Source organism: Temnothorax americanus, unplaced genomic scaffold, assembly GCF_048541705.1.
Source record: "Temnothorax americanus isolate GAGA-0224 unplaced genomic scaffold, ASM4854170v1 Scaffold7, whole genome shotgun sequence".
NCBI classification, from domain to species: Eukaryota; Metazoa; Arthropoda; class Insecta; order Hymenoptera; family Formicidae; genus Temnothorax; species Temnothorax americanus.
In genome coordinates this window covers 737,802-762,996 of record NW_027509792.1, presented here as the reverse complement: position 1 = coordinate 762,996, position 25,195 = coordinate 737,802, and the positions used below count along the sequence as shown (strand labels likewise).

The following is a 25,195-nucleotide window of genomic DNA, read 5'->3' as shown; positions in this document are numbered from 1 at the left end:
ACCTGTTGTACCGGAAATTCCGTCGATCGGCACCGCCATTTATCAAATTCAGCCGGTACCTCTCGGTCCGGTCTCGAGCGAAAAGTCCGCGGAAAGAACAAATGGCCGGGCGAAAGTTAGTGGGCAGGAAGCGGTGTGGACTGTGGACTGCGGACGAAAGGTAGAACTATTTGTAATTACGTTTCTTTCCACTCCATTTGTGCTGGCAACCTGAGACCCGGCGGGCACCGCCCGCACACGCGTTGTATCTCCGCTGTCTTCGCTGGGGTTCCTTATTTACATCGTATTTCACTTACACTTTTCCGTTTCGTACTCCTCGCGTTTCCTCTTCATTCTCTTTCTTATCGTTTCGTTATAGGTATATGGTCGCGTCGGAAATAGATATTTGTAACCGTCACTCTATCGATATTTCGGCCGGCAACGTTACACCTGTAAGTACAAAGCCGCCGAATTCCATGCAACTCCCGCGAAATATCGAGACCTCCGTAACATGCGGAGCTTTCATTAAAAATCCAATCCGTGCGTTTATTTAACAGCTGGATCCATTTCCGCGAGAGTGCAGCCGTTTTCCAATAATACACCGAACCATCGTTCGTTTCAAACGATAATGTTATTATATTACGTGACATTACGCCCCGCGTATTTAACGGCGCCCGCAGGGGTGAGATGTATGCGGCTCGTGAGATATAGCGTTATTCCCTCGGATAACGGCATTTAGCTGTCGATCTTCACCGCGGGAACGAGCGTTTCTATCGCGCGTAATATTTTCGTGCGATCGGGCGATCGGTGATCCGAGGATCGACGCCTCCTCTTTGCGCCGCGCCGCGCGGAATTCGTACGCGACTTTTGTGCAATCGGTTCTTGATTAAGATTAATTGGATTTTTCGGTGAATTTACGTGCTGCTCGCGCCGGACACGTGCGCGCAACCGATGGGTGATTGCTTTGACGGGTTGTCGGAAAAGGTCGGCGAGGGAATAAAAAAAAGAAAGAATTAAAAAAAAAAAAAAACAGAAAAAATGTCATGCCGAGTAACGGGCATTGTGCCGACGTTTCTATTATACTAAAACGCCGCGCCCGGTGTGGACGGGACGTGACACAGAATGAAATACGAAGTTTTCGCGTAGTGTTTTATTTATTCTTTTTTTTTTTTAACATCCGCACTCCGATGGTTGATATTCATTACGCTTCCCCGGTACCGCAACCGGTGCGATAGGAAATATTATGTTTCACATTGTTCCATCTCATCATGTATCGATGTACCTGCAGATAGTCGTAAATAATATGGCAAGTAATTTCGATAATCGACGTAATAGTTTCGGTGGAAAGAGATCTCACTTTTGAGATGTTTGTTATTATTGTACAGTTAGGGCGACAGAATTTGCATATTTAATTCGCATATTTAAGAGATAGTTCCCTTGTCCCTTTGTCGACTCCTAAAGAGCAAACTCCAAAACGCAAACTCCTTAACTCCTTAACAGAGAGGTATGACCATAATTTTTCCCACCGATATAATCTATAGCATTTTTTTTCTCTTTGTATTTAAATTTTGCATGAAATTGAATAAACTTGATGAAATAAAGCAACGATCTTTCACTCATTTTTTTCGTGATATTTTAGCTACATAATTATGGTATTGATCGATAGCCGTTTTATTTGTCTCGATATTTTCGATGCGTTTTATGAGAATTTTACGTGTTCTCTTTGTTCTAGTCTTTCTTCGTTATCCCTTTTGCGGAAACTGCAAAGAATTTTCGCTGTTTCCGCACCTTACCGCACGTCAATTTTTCTACTTATATTTCTTGATAAGCTGTTCAAATTTCTATAGGTGCGCTATATAAGATTTTTATCAATATTCACATCACGATATTTAGCAGCCTTATGCGTTTTTCTCAATAAAATCGATCCATATCGAACGAATTTTATGCATGCATAGTCAAGTTTGACGTAATATTAAAATCTTAAATTTTTGTATATTTAAAGGACGTTATATTCGCTAATTCTTTATGTCAATATATTATTGGAGAAAAAGCAGATATGTCGCTTAAAAAGACAATTAAATAGTAAAAATCGAGCTCTTATCGCGAAAGAGAGATTTGATCTGATTAAAAGGGAATGTTAACTCCATACGCGGCTTAGTGGATCTATCTAGATAGCGCACAAAAGCGATAATTAGCGACAGACCTTGGTTGTACAACCTGATAAAACTTTCAGTTCGGTAACGACGATGTGGCGAAAGGAAGCGGATTCGAAATGGACCTTCTCGAAACGGACCCCGCTTCCGTCCCAACGGGCAAGCAACGGTTATTATCTTGCGCGAAATGTCCAATTTCGGAATAGAGTCGCGTATAGTTTGGCAAAATCTAATCCGTGCAAATTGCACAACGCCCATGCATGCCTCGCTCGCGGATTTGTTAGTCACGTAGGCAGTTCGTGATATATGTTTCACACACGCGGTCACGTACGCGCGATTCGTGATACGTTCCGCCTAATGCGAACGGTGTTAAAATGAAATTAACGTGGACGATATCGGGAGGACTCGGACGTCCCGTGATTGACGTTACTTGGATAAGTTGATGCATCGCCACCGGCGTTAAAATATTGCTTTTACGCGCACAGAACTTTATTTTATATTTCTATTTTTCTTATAGTGAGTGACACATTTGCAAGGAATTAACTGAAAAAAATGGAACTTTGAGAAATTTTTGAATTATATCAAAATAGGACACAAAAAAATCTTTACTACTTTATTATATACATTAATGTGATGTTGAAAAGTAAAGAAAAATTTTATGAATTATAATGAAAAAATATTAACTATTAATTAGTAAGCTTATTTATGATCTCTTATGATTGGAACGCTTCAAGAATGCACAGAATTATTGTAGTATAAATGACAAATTCCTTTTTAATGTCTTGTTATAGAGCTGGGATATAGCGATAATAATATTTATTATATGGTGTATCCTAAGATAATAGAAACTATTGTAATTTTTACTACAATATTCTTTTTATGTGATAGACGTTAGATGAAAGTAGTTCGCTCGCCATAGTATGGAGATACTTCCTGAAAATAGCTGTGAGTAATGGATAACGAGCTCACGTACGGGTAATCGCTCCATTAACAAACTCCGTAACGCAAGGATCAAAATAATGGTCCGCAAGGTATGAGACCGGTAGAGACGCCGCCACCGTGAATCCTTTGATAATTATAATTAGAGGTGTGGTGGACGGACACGAGCTGACGCCATCGTCCTCGTTATCCTCGTAGTCGCGACAGCAGCTTTGCGTTATTATGTTGCGACGTTATCGATGCATGCGCGCGCGATGCGATGGGAAGACGGGAAGTCGCTGGAGCTAGGACGAAGGGACAAAGTAGCTTCTCTGGGTCCTTCCTTCCCTATTATCCGTGCTTGGCGGCCCGCCTCACTCGGCATGCATACAAAGCGGTATTTATAACTGCCGTAGCGGGACAACGGGTAGCGCCCGCGTGCGCGACCTATCCCGAAGGGGAGAAGTCGAGCGAGAATATTCATCCAGGTCTCGAAACATTAATCGTTCCACTTGCCAACAAAGTGTCGGAAGTGTTGCAAGCAGGAGACATCGCGACTGCATCTTCGGTACGCCCGCGTCGCGCCGTATGGGATCATCGGTGGAGGATTTTGCGGCAGAGCGAAAAAGGATTATCCGATGGAAGCTCTTTCTTACGACATCACTTTACTTCCGTCACGCCCCTATCTCCTAGCTGTCAATCAGAATCTTAATTTTTAATTAAGACGTCGATTGCGCTCAGAAGCGCGTTATTGAGGAAAAGAAAATTAGAAGCGAAAGAGTAAAATTATCCACGAGCGCTTATTACTATCAATGCAATTATTTTTTTTTTTTTTCAAATTTATAACTGTAGAACAATTGAGAACCGCTATGCATTGTCTGGGAAAAAAAAATATTTACTTTGTGAGAACGAGGAGATGCTTATAATGCCGTGGTACGTCGATATACTCCCGCGTTAATGCCATTATACGCGGGCAAGTAGTAAAGCCACGGATGTGGTTGTACGCGGCGGGAGCGCACTTTCGAAGATTTGCGTTCGCGCGTATACAAGCGAGGTTATTGCACACGGCGACCGGTAGTAAACGTTGCGAGCAATTTATGCCGAAAGTAAAGTAATTAAAAACAAACTTTCCTTGGGCGTAGGCGAAACAATATCGGCGGACAGGTAAGGCGGATTTAAAGCCGAAGCGAGGAAAGAAGAGCAGGAGCGGGCGAACGTCGTCTTGCGCGCTGGAACACCGCCTGGTATCGCCCGTCCTCAAAACGTTTAATTCATTTAGCTCCGTGCTGGATGCACGAGAAAGTTTTACTTGCTGGACAAAAGTTCCTTGCCAAATGAAGTAGAGAGAAACGTCACGGACGGCGAGCGCGGTGAATTTAAATCGTCGGGACCAAGTGTTTTGTTTCTCGCAGTCGCCCGCGAGAAAGGCAGGCAAAAGCGATACCTCCCGAGTATAATAAAAACTTCTCCCGAGAGAACTCCCCCATTGCCGTGACGAAAATGACAATTCGTGAACAAATGTCGGGGGAGCGTTTAAGGATCGCTGCGGAACTGTCCCTGCGGTTACCATCGAAAACAGTTACCTTCAAGAGCTTCCGCCGTTGTAATGGATGCAGGCGTCGTGGAAACACGCGCATGGATCCTCCGTCTGTTTATTTTAGAGATGCCATCGTCCTCACACCTCGTCAATATTTCGTATACGAGTTATAACGAATTTATAACTTACCTCTACTTCCTCCCGCCAACGCTCGCTCAATCATCGAACTCGAACCAAGTTCATAAGCCGCGATAATGCCGCTCGCAGTAGACACGATACTCTGTAAACAGCTTAAAAAGTTCACATAGAATCCGTGGCTGGTGTATGGACGACTGCGAGAGACGTGGGCGTGGGTAAATGGGAGATAGCCGAGGACTGCGAAAAATACACAGCGCCGTCAGTGAGCAAGAATGCCAACGCAAATTGCACCGCCTGAAAACCGGCTGCTTTAATGAACGCGAGTAAATATTAGGCCGCTGAATAGAAATGGTCTTGCAGTCGATTGACTCACGTAAATTTTAATCTCTCGTGTATGTTTAATCTCTTTTTTGTAAATAATTCTTATTTGCCGAAAGAAAATCGATTTAAGTTACTCAGGATAAGTTTAAAGATTGTACGATCAAATTTACATCTAAAATCGGTTTCAGCGATTCTGAATCTTCTTGCACACACACACATTTGACGTTGTTGACATATTAGAATCAAGCCGTTTTCTTATTTGGCAGTACGGATTTAAGTCTGGAGCTGGCAGTATTGCTTAAAGCTGTCCGTCCGTTCTTTGATTTCAAGGGTCGCACGAGGCACTTGACACGAAAGGAATAAAGGATAGGAATTGGTAGGGACTTTCGTTTTTCGAGAGACCAGCTGCAGACCAGCTAGCTAGCCTCTCCATCCACTCGAATCACTTTGCGAGTTAAGCGGCACTTTTCACGTTGTACGTATATTGTATACACACGTCAGTATAGTTCGGAGCACTATAGCAGTGCTCTTCCATTTTCTCGCGAATTGGAAATAAATCTTCGAATAAACGAATGTGTAACACTTTACGTGGGATTCGGCATGTGAAAATTTAAGGAGACGTGTGCATAATTCAGTAGATACTGAAACACGATGAATACGGTCAAATATCTTGAAATTTGTTACCAACAGCTACCGATTACCACATGATGGATAAAAATCATATTAGATAAAAATCATGCTTTTATCTGACATATGAGAGAATCGCGTATTAAATCGTTTAAATGAAATGGAATCTAATTTTAAGCGTCTTACTCTGATTGCCAAGATTGCCGAGACTTTTCATTTTTGAGAAGCGAAGACCTGCAGGTTCAGATGTACTCTAGAAAATAAGCGATATTTGGCTTGAGAAGACTCGGCTATGGCATACGTATTTTGCATATCGGATTACTGAAGGAATTCATAACTTACAAACTAGAAGCCACGCCATTACATTAAGCCGTTTCGGGCAAGTTGACAGGGGCAAGATAACCATGGTAGCTTCATAACTGCAACGTGTATAGTCCTTTACGTACAGAATTTGCTTTATTATGAACATCGCGCAAAGAACGAAGAATATGTAACGACTTATTTCGGTCAAATGTTAATGAATAAAAGCGAATTTTTTAATCGTAGCTTTATTTTTTCTTTATACGAAAACTAGCTATTTTATTTATAATACAGTATTACTTTATAATATTTTTAACATTCTGTTATATATAATATATGTAGATAATATTTCTCTCTCTATATATATATATATATATTATACATTGTATAATATTTCATTATGATACGAGAGACGAAATATGTAAAACTTTTCCTCGTGAATATACATCGAAATAAATCAACTTTTTTTTGCATATCGCAATACCCGATTTAAATGTATAATGTCATTTATTAAAATATATCATACAAATTCTTCTTTTTAGTTTAAGAATTAATAACTATATAAAGCATGTAGATTAAATTATTACGCGTATTAATACAGAGCAATGAAAGTGGGAATTTTCAGAGTATCTATATTATAAAATGTGAGTGGTGACGTACACAAAATTTAATTCCGACATATAGTGTAAGAAAATAAGGGTTTACATAATAATTCATAATTCAATATGGCTGCAGCGAGGAGAAACGCGAGAGCTTTAAATGATTACAATATTTCCCACGGCTGGGAGAGTACATGCGAGTAAGAAAGAAAAGCGTGGCGAAAGCCGAGGCCATAAAATTTGAAAGCGATCTAGTTTCTTAGGTCTTACCTTCCTTTAAAGTAATTCGATACGCGCACCGCGATTTCTCGCGGTTTTCCGTTGCAGACTACGAGGATTTCGTGCCGCATAGGCGCGAGCGAGAAAAGTCCGAAGAGTAGGAATCTTCGACATCGTAGGGCGAGGGAGTGCAGCGACAAGTGCTACTTCGCACGTAGATTCCAATTTCCAATCCCCTTTTAGCAATGCGGTATCTCGGCTCGCGAGCTCGTCGGACTGTCTTATTCCGCGGCGCTTTGCATTATCAGGACTTTGCGCTCCGACGCGGCGCAACGAGTCTGATGCTTTGCATTACTTCACGAAGGCATGCTTTTGCGCTTGCCTTCTAAATGGAGTTTATCGAGCGCTCGAGCCGAATAGGAAACGCTGAAAAGGTTGACCCGCGTGCTGAGACGTTTAGAATGCAATTATGTCCGTAACGAATCTGATTTATTAAAACGTGAATCGTATCTTCTTCAAATTTGTCTTCTTAATTTTATCTCCAGCTGCAAACGTCGGTTTTTTTTCTCACGCACCAGCGTAATCCATCGATGCGAAAATCGTTATCTTTTTTCGAGCAAAAGAAATTTGAAGAAAGAAACAGGAGATTGGAGATTGAGAAAAGTATTCATCGAAACGCCATTCATCAAGCCATAAATCAATTTGACACGGAACATTACGACGATCTAATAACGCACTATTCACGAATGACAGTTTTCCGTTGTTAATTACAATTTGCTCAAGAAGCGCGCAGCTATCACTAAATGGCACACCGGCTAATTCTGCCGTGTGTTCTCCGCGATTGTTCTAACGAGCAAACTCTAATAAGCGTTAGCGTTCTTGCCGAGGAGTTCTCAACACGAGAACCGTCAGGAGATCTTGCCGTAGTCACGGATTACCTTACCTCCGACTCCTAACGCGCCGGTTTACAACCGCGAGAAGTCTTCTTATTACGCGCACCAACTTTCGTGAGTGGCTCGGCTTTCTTCCAAATTAGAAATCAGATCGTACGTATACTTGGCATCATGAACGTCTTAGCGCTCGAGTTTGCATCAATTTTGAACGTACTTGAAAGGAATCATCTAGATATCGTATTTAGATGATACATCGTGACTATTGTTCGTGGAAACAATTAAGTGTATGTGCTCCGTATCATTTACATATTTTATTAGATTCTTCAAAATTACAAGATATCATAAATTATTGACATTATTGTTCTCGTGAGATTATATCGATTTTCGCTGTACGTTTACACTAATTTACCAACTTAAACGGTATCTTAGCCTTAACATTTTCATTTTTACAAAATGCACGTTTGCCTACCATCGCACATTCATATTCCTGTCCTGTTTTCTTCATTCACTTATATACGCACGTTGAATTTTCATTACATATTATCACAGTTTAATTACACAATTTTTCGCGCTGTTTTCTCCATACAAATGGGGGACAAGTCCAGTCCAATTATTTTGTACGTCCATGATCTCACCGAAAGTGGAGGCCACGATGAGGCTTCGAATTAGGGGTGCAATCTTTGGCACTCATTGTCAGAAGCCACCGATACTTTGCACGAAGTGGGATACTCGTATTTTACCCACGATAACCTGATGCGCGCGTATCAAGTTTCACCACATAGCTTCGGGGATCCGTTGATCAAGCGAGTTGCATTTACCCTTTTACCTCGTTCTTTCACAGCCTGAAAAATAAAGATAATTACTAATCTTAATATGGCTTTGTAATTGATTCAATTTGCACAATGCATAAATCCATTATATTTAATTGAAATTCATAATTAGCACAGTAAATATTAAATTAAATTTAATTTAAATAACAAATTACTTTTTTATTAATTACACAATTAATACTTATTGCTTATTGTTCAATTTTATCGATAGTTGAATATAAAGTTGTTAAACTGTGTTAGACATCACTTCGATATATTGCTGGTTTCTTTAAATAAATCAATTATGATGCATCAATTTTGAATATGTCCAGAAAAAATTAATGCAATATATCATATAAACATTAAAGCGTTCATGAAGATACATAGCGCGTAGCGCGTGTGGAAAAACAGTTTTAACTACCTTACAATTAGTCACCTTAATCACCTTTTGGGCTCTCTATTTTCTCGTGGATTAGTTTCACGTAAGTTGAGAGTTTTGAGCTAAATTTGATCCTACTATCGAGAGCTTCCAAGGGGTTTTATTACATCTCTTCTCGCTATAAGCGCATTCGACGTGGAAATTACTCCTCATTATCCGCACTTTTATTATCGTCGTTCTACGTCCTCGTAAAACGTCTCGTTAAACGATTACTTCGTCGCAGTCGAGCGGGGTGCATTTAGAAAGTGCATGAGAGACAACGCGATTTTTTCTCGCGCGTTTTATCCACGTTCCTTTACTTTAACATCGCAATGTCACTCTCACCGCCGTAAACGTTTATTCTTACCCGATTCGTGAGTCCCTTTGTATCAAATATTATCGAGCTAATGAGGTAGAAGTGCGCTTTTCTCTCCCCACGATCGGTATTGATCCAATTCATTCATCGGCGTGTAACGCAGCCTCCTCCGTCCTCGCTTATCTCGTCATCTGTTTTTATCGTGTCGCTGATTCGCCGCGTTACCGCATTCCTCTCTCCTCTCAACCTCTTTGCCCCAATGTCATTATCCTCCTCTCCACCTCCTCTCTTCTCTGTTACACTAGTCCGCTTATAGGAAACTACTTCGTGCCACGTAAGAGCATTTGCCCTCGAAAGCGATCTTTCCCATAAATCCTCTCTCATCTTATCCATCCTGTTCGAGGGAAGATGATGCAAGCGGTGAAGACTATATAAGTCCGCAATTAGGTCCCTATGCATGCAATAATTGGACGATTGGTCTACTAAAGAGTCTAAAGACACATACTGCGGCAGAACGGATGCGAGTTAATGATAAGTGTTAAAATAGTTGAAACAATAGAATAAACATTTAATTCTAAACCAAATAAAAGCGAAAAATTGAACTTGAAGTTTCTTGAAAATATGATAAAATTATAATTATACGGTTACGTAATTAATTTGACGGGAAAGAGAGGGCAGGAAAATCAACGCTAAATCGGTTTTTGTTTATTTACTTTCTTTTTATTATAAAATATATTAATATACGTAACATTTACAGATGAATACATATAATGGTATGTACACAATTATCGTTTACACAAAGAAACGGTCATGGATGACAAGTACGAGAGGACCAGTTCTGTAATAATATATTTTATATTGTAAATTACATACTGCAGACTCACGAAGTGTCGCAGTTAGTTACGAAAATGAAAACTTTCAGATAACCTCGTTAATTGTGTGTCGGATTGCATATCAAACATCATTTATTTACTTTTACGTTGAATGCATATGTACGTACAGGCTTTTTTCAACCGAGCTTTAACTAAACATACGCTCGTGACGCTTCTTTGCTTTTCACGCATATGTACACGCACAAACACACAGAAACATACACACGCGCAAGTCACAGACTTTAAAATATTTTATACACACGTACAGTCCATTCGCTTCGATTTAATCAATGAGATCCAATTGATGTATTTTTTTTTCTAAACGAATAAACTTGGTGCGTTTGATGTTGTGACGTATTATAAAAATTACACGCAAACTTTATTTGTCAAAATCAAAATTATAAAGTTTCTAACATCAAGAATATACTGAGAGCCAATAAATCCTAAAGTTTTCTCACGCTCCTTCTCTCCTCTTCAGGAAAAGCACTATGCATTCTGAAAGCTCCAACGAATAGATTCCATTCTTCTCGTTCTAAAGGAAGAAAAACTGTAGTCGAAGGAAATAAAACGTCACGGGCTTGATACTAATGCGTACTTAACAATTGTATCATGAAATGCATCTTTTTAAATGAATGTCGTCAACCTGAAGATCCTCTTTTGACATGTCCGCTTAACATACTGCTATTAGCGAAATATTGTTATTACGTTCCAGCAACTGGTATACACGCGCATTTAATATACATTAAGGAAACGACTATACCTTAGCCATTATGATGCTGGAACGTATTGATTGTGACGATACGACAGGAGCCCACGTTGTGAAGCACGTTATACACAAAATAACAATGGACTTGTATGGAATTAATATGTGTCGTGGAATATTGGAACAAAGATATACACCTTTGATATATACACGAACATAACGTATTTCATTATTGCATTATATTAAACTTAAAGTAAACATGATGTTTATTATTTTAAATGGAAAATTTGTATCACATTCATATACGCACATTTAATTCCTTTGTTCGCAAAACTCTCAGCTAATCGGACGTACACGATGGTATCGATATCACATGTTATTATTTTGTGTAACGTGCTACTCCGCGAATATCGTAAAACACTTTAATGATAACAATATTACGATGCATGTTTACTAACATACGTTTTTGTACAAAATGATATAGATGGTAACAGCGATGGGTCTCCTCGAGAATTTGTATTTACATCCGCATTTTTATGATGTACCGTTTGGCAGTAGCGTGGTCCTTAATTCATTCTTAATTCAAATTCCGATACGAAGTCGCAATAGATGGTAATACGTCGATATAATTAGTATTCGGTACACCGATTCTGTAGAGAGTGAGAGAGTATGGTCGAGAATGAAAAATGTACATACAACGACATTTGGGAAGCACGATAGATTACGCTGTCACAATTTGCATAACCGTCGATTTCATGTACACGTCGTCCGGATATATCGATCGTTACTGAGCAGATTTAGTAGACAGAGGAAAACAGAGAAAAATGACCCTTGAGAAATCTTATCCTCGTTCTCGGATATTCTCTTCTTATTCAATAGCTCCCCGACGCGTCCAATATCTCATATTTTTCAGCGCTTTCGAGCTGTCGAAATTATTACGGCTATAATATAACACCGCGAGACTGACAATTGCCTTCCTCGACGCCACGAGAAAAATGAATAAACGATTAAGTACGGTGCGAATAAGTACGAATCGATTAATCGACGCCTTATTGCCAACAATGATAATCGTTTTACGGAGCCGCCGGCAATTCGACAGGATTAATCACAATCTCGCGCTGATCACTCAACGCCCGGGAAATACCGTCAAACAGTAACCCTCATTATTGGATCGCGCATCGAAAGTGTCAAATTAACGGGAAAGCTTTACGCTGTTCGATCACAGGCAGAAGGTAATCAAAGGGCCCGTTGCTCTTCACAAAGATGAATTAGCATGTCTCTTTCGGTCTTGCAGTCAAACAGTTCGAGTTGTGACCATTCTACGGATCACTGATGGTATAATTGAAGAATAGAAATCGGAAAGCAATCAGCATGGTAAGGTATGATTGGCAAATACTGTGCGTGGTATTGTAGAATAATCTACAATGATAAAAACATATTTTTATAAGTACTCAATCGCACATTATAGGTAATGTGAACAATCTCCGAATCTAATTCTTTTTTTCCACCTTTCAGAATAACACAACTTATAATCAATATAATGTTGCTACGTTATTTTTACAACTCTAACTTTTTCTCAAAGCCTAATAAGTTCTGAGAAATTTGAAGTAAAATAAAATTGAATATATATGCAATCTCTGCCACTTTTTCCTTTTAGAAGATGTCAGTTTCGTCCTGGTAAATTCTATTCGCGTTTTTTTGATAGCGTATAAATTTTGGAGATCCGGAAATTCTTGTCTTTTCTTAATCTTTTGTCATACATTTAGTATATATATATATATATATATATATATATATATTCAGTTTTGTTATACTGATTTTATGTATTTTTCATCATGTAGTGAGCAGAGAAAATAGACCGAATTTTCTTGGTAGAATGCCAAAAGTAATAGGATACGAGTGTAGAATCGATTAAAATAGAAACGGAAACGCAAAATAAAATAAATATATATAAATAGTTTCTTCTACTTTTTTACAAATGTTGCTTCAAGCATTTGCAAATTTTGCATTTTTAATGTAGGTATATAAATACATTGCATTTATTTTAACAAACTAATGTTGCATCAGTTTATATAAAATTTCTTTAAAAAAAAAGTAACCAATACTATAATTTGACAGTCTTTTAATATCTATCGATTCGATTTACAACGATAGAAGACTTTTTCTGACGAACAATTGCACGAAAAGAATCGCAGAAAATCGTAATCGTCACGATAAAAGGACGTCTCGATTGTTCCGACAAACCGTTCTAAACTGTTGTTTCGCGACCACGAGGCTCATAACGGAAACTTTGAGAACAATGGAGACATCGAAATCGTTCAAGTTAGCAAAGTTTCTTTTCCACGGTAGAAATTGACATTTCTCGGTATATTGTCGTGCGAATTACGTGTAATTGCATTCTCATCAGGTCTTAACTTTTCTCTTTATTTTTTCCTAGCTTCCCAGCTTTCTCTCTTCTTTTTACGTGATTATATTTTATATTAAAATATAATCTGTTATTTTACTGAAGATAAACTTTATTGGAAAATTGATACGACGGTCTCACAACAGTGTATCTATTTATCTCACTGCATCATTCTGCAGCTTTTGATATCTCATCAAAAATATTTTTACTTCAGTATTTTAACAACACGGATTATTATTATTATTATTATTATTATTATGCATAAACATTATTTATAATCATATTTGTCTTTAATGTAATGTTATATTGTGATATATATATATATATACATATATATATATATATATATATATATATATATATATTATAAAGAAAAAATTGTCGCTATGTAGCGAACGACACAAGATACATATGAGGCGCAAATAGCGATGTTTCTAACTTATTTTTCTAAAATATTGTAAAAGAAAATTATGTTCAGAGAACAGTTATATACAATTATATATTTAAATTTATCGTTTTTTAAATTTTTGTTTAAATTTTAAAGTTGAGAAAGAGGATATTTAAAATATTATCTAAAATAATTCTTATATATATCTCTTATCGTTTCGCGTCAGTATTTACTTGGAATGATGATCGATTGTGCTTCAAAGAGGTCTTTCAATCCCTTAATGTGCGATTGAGCATTTATAAAAAAAAATATCTCTTATTGTTATGTACATTGTCAATATATGATACCTAAAAGCTCATCAAAATTGGACAGAAGAAAAGAATTGGATATACGTGTATACATTTCCTCGTTAGATCTGGTTATCGTTCGTGTTTTCGCAAAAACGAACAAATATATATTGAGCGTATAAAGTTCGTTAATACCTTAAGTGAAATGTAGTCTATCGTTCTTACTTCTTGCCTCTTGCTCAAGAAACCGAATTATAGAGGGTGGAAATAGTCGCGGCGAAATTAAGATTAAGCAGAAGAGCGGAGAGAGAATAAACTGGCACAGGAATTTGCTCGCGGTCCTTATGGCCTCCCTAAGGGACAGTCAAGCAAGTAACTGGTTGCAGAAACGGTACGTTTATATGGAGACAGCGAAATGGCTCTGCCCGGCCGCACGATAAGTGCTCGTGGAGTCGAGCGAGCGAAAACACATAAGGACTACGAAGAGAGAGAGAGGGTAACAACGGTTGGCTCTCACCGAAACATTCTTCGTGTTCCTGAACCGTTCTCCTTGCCACGACCCGCCGTATCTCTCTCGCTGGTGAACCGATAGCTCAATTAGTCACGAGAACGAACTCGCTTTTCCGGCTATCTCTTTTCCCCACCTTCGGCGGTTGGTGGTGTCGGCCGGTCGCGAGAGAAATGGCCGGGGCGAGTCCTTAGGTTTAGGAAGGAAGGGCGGAAGTCGATAAGAGGCAAAGTGGAATCGGGGAAGCGGCGTTGTGGAAGCGCGTAAGCGAAAGATGGAAGAGGGAAGGATCGGCGTCGGGCGTGGAGAGGCAGGACGAGACGAGCGAGGAAAAAGAAACGGAACGAATGAGGGACGGGATGTTGGAGAATGCGCACGCGAACGAGAAAGGTTTTACGGCGAAAGTTTCTCGAGGGAACGGACAGAACGTCCGCTCTACGAGCGCGAGCAAACCAACCCATCGATCGATAGATCCGGAACCGGTGGCTCGTTTCCTTCACCTTCCTTTTTTTTCTTTCTCTTCTGGTAAGTCCCGCTCGGGGGACTGTGCATCTTGGTGGAAGCCTAAAGTTGCAAGCTCGAAAGAAGAACACGGTGTAGTGGCTCTGGTAGTACTGTGAGTGAATCACGAGTTAACGAGTGAATCGAGTTAGAGGTTCGAGATGCGGAAGTTGCTGAAAGTCTTATTGGGAAATGAGAATACGACGCATGTTGTTGAGTGCTAGAAGGAAAGTTTTAAAGAAGTCTAATTAAATCAGTTCTCAATTATACAATTAAAAGGGTTGTCGTTGATTGTGTGCTATATGATATTTAAACTGGCAGTTTCTATTTTGAGAGAGCATCTTCGAATCAGCAGGACGTGTTCATCGGAATTCGTAGATTTCGGTGACGCTACCTGAGCGCGCGCATTGACAAACACTAAATCCAGATTGAAGTACGCGAAGCAGATAACGTAAAAAGCTTTCAGTAGTTTCATGACACCTTCGCTATGGAGTATCACGCAATTCGCGATCGGGAAAGCTACGTCGATCCGCGCAGCGCATGACTTCGTTTCGCGTCAATAACGGGTAACCGAGGTATTTTCGGGATTCTCGACGATTTCCATGGTCAGAGAATATTTCGAACGCACTAACGGAGTGAAAGAGAGAGAGAGAGAGAGAGAGAGAGAGAGAGAGAGAGAGAGAGAGAGAGAGAGAGAGAGAGAGAGAGAGAGAACAGTAACCATATCACCGCAGGTTCTTTTATTCACGATGAAACGATTTTTATCAGACGCGACGCGCGACAGTGGAGGAACCACGGCGAGCCCGTTTATTTCATGCGTCACAATAGGAGCGCGCGTGTGTGCGTGTGCAGCCCGAAAAAAAGCTCCGATTAATCCGATGCAAGAAGCAAGCGGTGCGTGGAGAACCCGCGCGAGCGGAGCGTGCTCCGGCGTGTTTGTTCAGCTTGGATTTTTATCCGGCCAATAGCGGTGCCTTCACCGAATAACGCGCGACCATCGTTTGTGCGCGCCGTTCCGTCAGCACGTGAAATTCAACCGCGCCCGCAATAGCGAATTTCACCGGGGCTAACCCATACACACCTTGCTTACATACGCGCTCCGAATATTACGTTTTTTATATCGCGCAGGTACCCAACCGCGGGCTATTTTTTTTATTTGTATATAGGAAGCTGTATAGAGTGGCTCGATATTCACGAGAACGCTTATCGCGACAGCGAGATTTTGCGGCCAAATTGTAACGCCTTTTTGCTTAATAAGAACTATACATTAATTCGCTTGTGAATCTTCGAATGACGGGGAATAAGAATAAAAACGACTTCTTGCGCATCACCTGACCTTCGTAGACGTTGCGGTTTGCAATCATGGAAAGTTTAAACGAGAATATCAAATATTAAATGAAAAAATATTTCTCTTTATCCAATTGGCCCCAACCCGACTTTTTGATTCTTCCCTTTGAAAAAAAAAGGACGTAGTGAAAGGCCTGTGGACAGTTTGGATAGAGAAGCCGTGATACAAATAAACTACTACCCGCAGCTACCCCAGAACTCCGACCTTTTCTCTCTGATCCTTTTATCTTTTAATCACGCGGATTTCGCCACTCGCTTACATTCTCTGCCCGCTTTTTCCGACTTAAAGCCAATTTTCTCAACGCGATTCAATATGGACAACAATTTATCATTCGATAAAGTAGTGCCAACGAATCTCCTGCGTAATATAACAGTCTTGTATTAAATTTATTAGAGAAAAGATATCTCGTAAGAGCAGGGAGAAAACTGGATACAAAGAATAACACCTTGGCAATAAAATCTGGAATCGTAGATCCAAATAAATTTTAAGAGAAACGCTAAACCGACACTCACGGTTGATCCAACGCATTACTCCCACGAAGGAAATAGCGTCTTGAGCGGAGAATTCGAGAGACGAGGATAAATAAGAGGAACGTGTAAATCTCTGGAGAGCCGAAACGTTCCGCGCGCCTTCGCGATCGATATATCCGAAAGGCTTTCGGACCGTGGGAAACACAGTGATTCCCAGTTCTTGAGAGGAGCGTGCAGTAGCAGCCCGTCCAGATACCGTGATCGTTACGGCGCATCTGAATGCCGCATCTCTCGATACGATAGCGGAGGAGAGAGGAAAGGAGTGTCCGTCTCTCCGTCCGGCTCCTTTCCAGTCACCGTGTGTATTCGCCCGGCAAGCGAGCTCCCCGTGCGAATTGAAAGTGCTGAAAGTCCCGTCGAGGCGAATTGCCAATTGCTTCGTCGCTCCCAGCCAGAGGCTTACTGCGGCACGGAATTGGAAATACCGTGGCGCGGCTCTGTCGAACCGTCTAGCGTCTGCCGCGAGTAGGATTCCCTCTAGCGTGTATATACATACGTACATATGCAGGTTGCTATATACAGAGACGCAGAATTTGCTTCGTGGGATAGAAAGGTTGGTAGGTACGCGTTAACTTGTCAAAAGTTTAATCCATCTCTCGAGATCCGCGGATCTCTTGTGATTCCGAAATCTCGCAGATCGTTCCTAGGGAAATATCAATTGTATTGGTCAAGAGATTATGGAGAGTGCCTTAAACTTCACGAATCTTGTTGTTTCGTCGAAGATAGCATTCTCTGGAGAAACAGAGTTTGTGTCTGCTCAGTTTAGACCGCTACAGATCATTCAATACGAACCAAAGATTAATATCCTTTTGACCTGTCAACTCGTACCTACCTATTATACCCAATTAGTTTCACTCCAATCATTAATCGTTTCATCTGTATATGAGATCGCGGTACTCATTTATAAAATACGTCTCGCCGGTCCGTATTGTCAGTTAACGTCAACATTAACGGATCTATTCGTGTACGCAGAAGGTGCGTTCCACGCGTTAAACCGTCGTGAAACGTGCGGAAAAATTCGTGCTCGCGCCCGGCTTGAAAAATACACCTATAAACATGCACGCGCGATGAGAATGCGAATCATGCATGCGCACCGTAAGCCGTAACGCGCGCGAGATTCCGCAACGCGCGGAATTCGTGTTCGTCCGCGCGACGACACATACACGTATGTCTGGCTTCGACGGATCGCGCGTACTCACGTACGCACGGCGCGTGCACGCAACAGGCGCGCGTGATCAACAGACCGTGACGATGGAGAGCGTGGTCGTCTTCGGCGAGGCATAAGCATGTATCGACTGGGAGTACCTCGACTGTCAAATGCGCAGGGGATCCGTGTGCGAGTTCGCGCCGTCGGGCTTGTGTCGCGCCGCGCAGAAGCTCAGGCCGAAGCACAGCATCAGCAACGCCACCGAGCCGACCAGCAAGTGACTCGACCAGGACACCGAGCACTTCCCTGAAACAGATGGCATCCGTCCGTCATCGACGATCGACTCGATGATCTCCCTTAGCGAAACCTCGACGGCGATCCGTAGCTACCCAAGAGAATCCCCCCAGGGAATAGCTCGGTCGGCCTAATCGTCGTACCGAGGTTGAACATAATCCTTGCTTGTAATGACTTAATCTGCACACCGAGCTAAGCTATAATAAATCGAGATGGACGGATTCGTCCTACGACACGGAATAAAGGGGATAATTGATAGCTGCGCTTTTTAAGAAACTGCAATTAGGTAAAGAGTTGCATCTTAACGACGCAACAGCTGGGTAAAAAATATCACTGCAATATTATTATAATTACTTTTAAATATTATATAATTTATTTTGTTAGTTTTAGATAATAATTAATCTTGTTGCTACTATAAATAACTAATTTTTGCGATAGAAGTAAGCAGAGAGAGAGAAAGAGAGAGTAGCGTTCTATTATAATAATTGAAATTCTATTTAAAAACTGGATGATAATATTATAAATGAGCGTAATAATATGTAATTGATATTATTATTGACGTAAATGGAACATACCTAAAACGTACCAGATCTAATTTAGCGCTAAAATAATATAAATGTTAATTGCGATTGTGCGGTAATTGCATGGGAATATACGGTAGCGTTCGATTCAAATAACTTTAGGTAATAAGAGCCATGTATTTCGACGAGCACTCGCTCTTCTATATCAGAATTTATGAATAAGTTTAATTTTCAATCCACAGGAGATATCGCTTAACTTAACGGTACCCTCTCGAAATACATGCAATTCGGCCATCGCTCTGACGTTGGTTTTGACCCACCGACCCGGTCTATTTCTGTGGCACTCACCTGGGATTGCTTGTCACCTGTGCGCCGAATAGCACGGATTATGCGTTTCGGCTGGATATTCGATAACCCCTTTAAATCCTATCAAAAAACGAACGCATACAACTGCGACCGCGTACAAAACGTCCCGAAATTTTCGCAGTTAATTTTATCGATGGTTTCCTTCGCAAAATCGCCTGTTCGCGTGACTCAGAAAAATGTCGAGATATTTTGATAGAATTATACAAAAAAAAAATTCAGATTATTTTAACGCTACGATTTCTATTTGACGCAGCAGCTAGACGAATATTTTTGTCGGGTTTTATCGCGCAGTTAAACCGGATGCGGATTTACCGGAGATGATCTGCGTGCGAGATACAACGTATGCATCCGTAGCCACGGCAAATCAATAACGGATCATCCGGGAATTGAAAGGCAAATCAACGAATCGCCAATGTCGAATCACATCGTTACGTGCCGCGCTGGGAAATTACGGCAAATCAGAACCTACATCCGGAGGTTAGCGAGACGTGGATTTGTGCGTCCCGCGAAGTTACAAGAGCCATAAGTCTCGACTAGTTTACGTAAATAAAGTCTCGAGGAACGGCTAACGGCTGTAGATCGTTGAGTGCTCGATAAAACGCTCCGGGAACTCGCTTGCGAAAATGCGGAAAGTTCCAGTACCGATTCTAGTCCATCGATCGTCGTCATCGTCGTCGTTGCCGTCATGGTAGTTACGTCTTAAGAGTAATCACGTATACAGACACACGTCCGCAAATTTCGCCGTGGCGCATCGAAACGGCAATTTCTCGCTGAAGACGTCGTTAAACTAGGAAACGAGCAACTAAGGCGCAATTCTCGTCGCGCGCGCGCACGTGCGAGCGCGTTAATTAGTTATCAAATTAAATCGATAACTCGCGCGCCGCATTCCACCGGAATTAAGTTCCGGCACCATTCCACTCGGCTCGCATCCCGCATCCCGCGGTACCGTCTGCATCGCGTTCCCGCAGACTTGAAAATGATGTTTGAAGGACGAGAGTACTCACCGAGATTGTAAACGTTGGCCCCTTTCCCACAGGATTCGCGAACCTCCCGATTATCCCAGCCTATCGGATACATGACTAGACCGCCGCATATCATCGCTGCTGTAACAAGCAAATGAAAATGGCCTATCAATTTTTAACTACACGCGCCTGAATTTCAGCTGCTATTAAAAACCGTCCGCGTCGGCCAATCTGATCTGTTCATTCTTCTGTAGAAGTGATAATATTGTTAGGAGATAATAGGCTCTCTTTCCGTTGAGTTGGCGTCAATTTGACGAGCGAACGGCTTGTCTTTTTAAAGGTGCATTATTTTTTCTCTCTCATGCTCAATAAAAAGGGTTCAAAGCCTATTTTATCTTATTCAACGATAGGCGGAAAATATTTCTCTTCCCTAAACGATAACGGCACATTTGATGATAATGACATGTTGATATAGGTATCGCTAAATTATGAATTGCAAAAAATATACTCGTAATATACTCACCAGCGAACAATTGTAAGGAGCCTAGAATTCTCGTGTGTTTCGGCGTCCTGAGAATATGCGGGAGGAATGACGACGCTGCTGCTAGAAGCGTTAGAGCGCCGATCACTGCGATCGCGACGCCGATTCCCATTGTGACTGTGCTCGCCTGCCACCAGGCACTCGGTATGTCCCAAAAACTACAACGAAAGTTGCCGTTTATATGATGGAAAATTCTCTCAATAAATTAATTAATTCATCAGGAAAAAATTAATTAAAAATCTCGTCGTTTGAAAAAGAACATGTAATTTTTTATGTGAGAGAGAATGTCCATAACGCAGATTCATAAAAAATTTTGAATATTTCTCGCGATATTTTATATATTTCTTGGTATATTCAACATTATGTTGCAATTACAACAAAAGGATTCACATCGAATAGTTATTGGGGCAAACATAACATTTTATTTATTAGTTGTAATAGGACGATTCGAGTAACATTGAAGCTCCAATCGGCGTACAACGTATTCATCGCGAATTTGATGAAATAAACTTTATTCATTATTTACATATTTGTCTTTCTACATTAATCAATAACAACGTGTACAGTTTATACGACAAAATTAGCGCGGATTTATCGAGCCAGTGCCTCAAGCAAAACGGAGCAAATATATTTTCATGTAATTATATCCTGATGCAATAATATTACGGGAACCAACTCAAACGTAAAATCATTTGGCTATTACATTTCGATGTACGATTAAAATTTTCACGGAGAAATTAAACAAAGTTAAGCTAAATTATATTATTGTTTACAGAATTTTCTAGTATTTCGAACAGGAATTAGTAATTTTTAATGGCATCGTGAAATTTGTAACACAATTTCTCAGCTGATATCTTTGTGTCAGAATCGCGACTTGAATCTCTTACACTCCGAAAAAATATTCTATAATTCACCGATGGAATATAATAAAGTAAACAATTACGTTGAACGTAAATGAACTTTGCGTCTCATAGAAATTCAAAAAAATATAACGTTGAATATATTCCAAATAAAGAATCGGCTCTGAAATTCCCGATGCCGAAAAGCGAAAGGGTGACGCGGCAGGATATGGAAACGAACGGAACGTAACTATGTGGAATATTTTTCGTTCTATGCAAATATTATTCGCGAGAGATATCGTCGCGTAAAATATCGTATTATCTGTTTTTAGCTTCCCGAAGTTTTGATCCGTTAATCACAACCAATAAAACGCAATATTTTTTGCGGCGTGCAGTCTAACGTAAAATATTGTATATATTGTTCGCTCTTTTGTTTTCCTAAAAAAAACTGGATTATCAATCGAAGCGAGCACTGCGAAGTTAAGTAGCTATTCCCTCGACCTACTATTTATTTCGGGGGTGCTAACTCGTATAGCTTTTCTGTGTCAGTTAACTTTAAATAAATCCAATTCTCAAAATATTTTTAACACACATGTATTGAAATGGCGTTGCAATAAGTGGAACAGCAAAGAATATCCCCAGTATTAGTAACAATAATATAAATGATATTTTTAAACAATTTAAGAAATTATTTTATGAAGCTCGCCGTGAAACTAATCGTTGATAAATTACTGAATTGACTTCACGCCGAAAGGTAACATTTATGCATGGAACTACCGAATCATCTCGATTTGCAGAGACCGGCTATTAGCACTTGTCGTGCCTGCACCGCTTGCATTAGGGGGGTGGAAGAGAAGGTAGAGAAACACATTTCGCGTGCGTACGATTATGCTACCGGCGCGTTTGGTTAATCGGGAAATTGCTTGTGATACAACCGACACTTTCGAAAATCAGATATTGAAACAGTTGTAATGCGGACTGACAATGAGTGAATCTACATTAGGTGCTTTCCAGTTAACGACACAAGTCGACACAAGCGTAACTCTATCTTAGTTATTCACTAGATGTTGGAAAAAGACAGAATGACGCTTGTATCGACTTGTGTCGCTAAATGAAAAGCACCCATTGTAATGCTGCGAATGAAAAAAAATGACTTAATACGTGGCGATCGAAGTGTATCTTGCAACGTTAAAAACGTCGACATCAAACTCTGCAAAAAAGTTTGTCGTTAAGATTAAATTTTCTTTAAAAGTCTGCCGGCATCGCTATATCGAATTGACAAGGGATGAAATCCAACGAGTGGATGAAACTTTATTCGGTCACGAATGCACCGCAGATGAAAAAGGAATGAGAATGTAGGGCGGCTTCGTCGGATAGTAGATAGTACCGACACCATCCGACCTACATACATACGAATTTGCGGAAATTAAATTAGAGATGCGTATTTTTTTATCTTTTTCCGTAGCGGGATATCGTTGGAAAAAGTATAAGCGGAATTAAATCTGCGAATGACTCATTATCAGCGCTCGTGTTTGCCACACGCTATTCTCTCAGTGGGAAGTACGCTTTTTTACAAAGGAACCTTCCACAGATATTAAGACAATGCTATAATCTCATTTTTAGTTACATTGTGATAATAGTTATATACCTTAATTAACGTGATGTTAACATCAAAATTCGCTCGCTTTAAAACTGACTCGAGAGTATACATATAAAGCGCGTTAGGTATAAAATAAAGTTCTGTCTGTTGACGAGCGTTTTGAAAAATACATAATAGTGATGTACGCACGTCAACTTTATTTTCTGTCTTTTCCGCTATTGTATACGTACTCTCGTGAAGTAAGAACAATCTCCATACAATTCCGTACCGCTGTTGACATCATCAATACATATGTAGCAAAAACGATCATATTGTCCGTCTACAACTCATATGGGGCGCAAAATTGCAATTCTCTTTTCACGAATAATAGCGAACAGATAAAACTCATCGATTCAGGCAACATTAAGTTAAACTTGAGATAAATTACTATTTCCGCGGCCATCTGCGAAACATATTGCGGACGGGTCCAAAAGTGATGCACGAGTGCGGAGTGTTAGATCGATTAACGAATGCGGGGGACGACGATAAAAAAGGATAGGAAATTTCCATAATTTGTCACGGGTCGTTACGTCACTTTTGCCACATACGCGCAATCCTTGCGCGTATTTTCGATCGCGAATCCTCTTCGTAGTCGATAACGGACGGATCGTAATTCGGATGTGGAATAGATCCCAATTTCTGTTTTCAACACTTTCACCGATCCTACGAAGCAAATACGGGGGATTCGATCGTTCAGTTGCGGATAGTACTCGCTAAAAAACATATGATGCATAAATACCTTCATATTTTGCGCTGCAGGAAATGCAAACAAATCCGATTAATTACGCGTGTGCACGCGTTTTATCGTGATTATTGTTACGTTCATTATTATGATTATTATCGGTACCACAACGCAAATAAATGTATACCGAGTTAGTTTCCTATATTGATATTAATAATATTAAAATTATTAATATTATGGAAATATGTTTTCATGCATACTTAATGCACGAAAATTTATTTTAATGCAAGCTTAATGCAAGTTACGTGTAACATATATATTTTTAATTACAAAATGTAGTTTATAATTCTTGTTGTTTATCGTTTTTGTTACACAGACTCTGAAAATGTCTGGTTTTAACTCAATTATTTTTGCACATTCTAGAAGCTCAAGAAGATTGATCGTGAATTAATTCCTGTATTAAAAGGCAAAAGTGGTTCGTTTATTTTAAAAGTAAAACAAACAAGAAATAATTATTTTTTTTTTGGAGTGAACTTATGATTTGCTATGTAATTCTGAGTTTTGTGCACAAAAAGGAAAAAAGACCGCGTCGTTTCTTTTGCTTCCCCCCGCTTCTTTATAATTCCCTTTGTTAATAATAGTCTTTCGGTTTCAATGCCGCGGGGCGACCGCGATTTTTACGATCGCGCACGCGGCAGAACTGACGTAGTTCACGAAGAAAGTTTTTATAGCGCGGTGTGACTGCTCCGTTTTCCCGCACGATCGCGACATCCGTGCGAGGTATTCCGCGAGAAATTATTCCACGGGCCACTTGAGTCCGGCTTAAATTATTCAGATTCGCATTCCGAACTAATCCGTCCGTCGTCGAAACTTCAAATTTTATCCCATCGCATGCTGGTCACGAATGCGTGACTTTTTTTTGCCACGCGCGCGGCATGCTTTGTATAATTCAAATTTACCACGTAAATTTATGATAAATGTTCATTACTAGTAAGCGTTTATAATCCTCTTTTATGTTAATCAGACTGTACGACGTCATACGTACTAATTATAAATTAATAAGTAACATATATAAAACATTTCTTTTTTTAAACATATATATAATAGAATTATAAATTTTACTCCGTATATCGTTGTCAGAGGCAGCGAACATATGACTTTAATTTGATAATATAACGATTCGTTTATTTCACACGCTGCACAATGTTTATCGTGTGAATTATATTTTTTTACATTATAGGAGATCTCGTTAAAACGAGATAATTAAAGTCGCGTTTAACGAAAGGCATCCGGCATTCGTTGACGAAATCGTTATCATTTTAGTCGATCGGCGCAGAATGACTCACGAGAACGACTCGAACAGATTCGCGAACAACTGTTCTTCGCCTCCTCCTGCTCCTTCGAGAATCGTAATCGTAGCTACGTGCTTTTGCCTT

At 40.0% G+C, this 25,195-nt stretch overlaps 1 protein-coding gene and 1 long non-coding RNA gene across 5 annotated transcripts in view; one reads left to right on the top strand and one right to left on the bottom strand.

Moving 5' to 3' along the window:
* LOC143906213 (uncharacterized) overlaps positions 1-25,195 on the top strand; it is a 237,481-nt gene that overhangs the window by 113,355 nt on the left and 98,931 nt on the right. The window lies entirely within an intron of this gene.
* The window catches only part of LOC143906208 (LHFPL tetraspan subfamily member 6 protein), a 155,946-nt gene that overhangs the window by 123,143 nt on the left and 7,608 nt on the right, over positions 1-25,195 (bottom strand). Inside the window, exons 3-6 of one of the 4 annotated variants that reach the window (XM_077422108.1) lie at positions 20,582-20,757; positions 20,101-20,199; positions 18,074-18,221; positions 6,430-8,526 (exon numbers count right to left, since the gene is read on the bottom strand). In XM_077422108.1, coding sequence (XP_077278234.1) covers positions 18,082-18,221; positions 20,101-20,199; positions 20,582-20,757 — 415 coding nt within the window. In that variant the 3' untranslated portion in view covers positions 6,430-8,526; positions 18,074-18,081. Of the gene's footprint in view, positions 1-6,425; positions 8,527-10,246; positions 18,222-20,100; positions 20,200-20,581; positions 20,758-25,195 lie in introns of those variants that run through there. The other 3 variants (XM_077422109.1, XM_077422110.1, XM_077422107.1) reach the window with 3 other exon arrangements.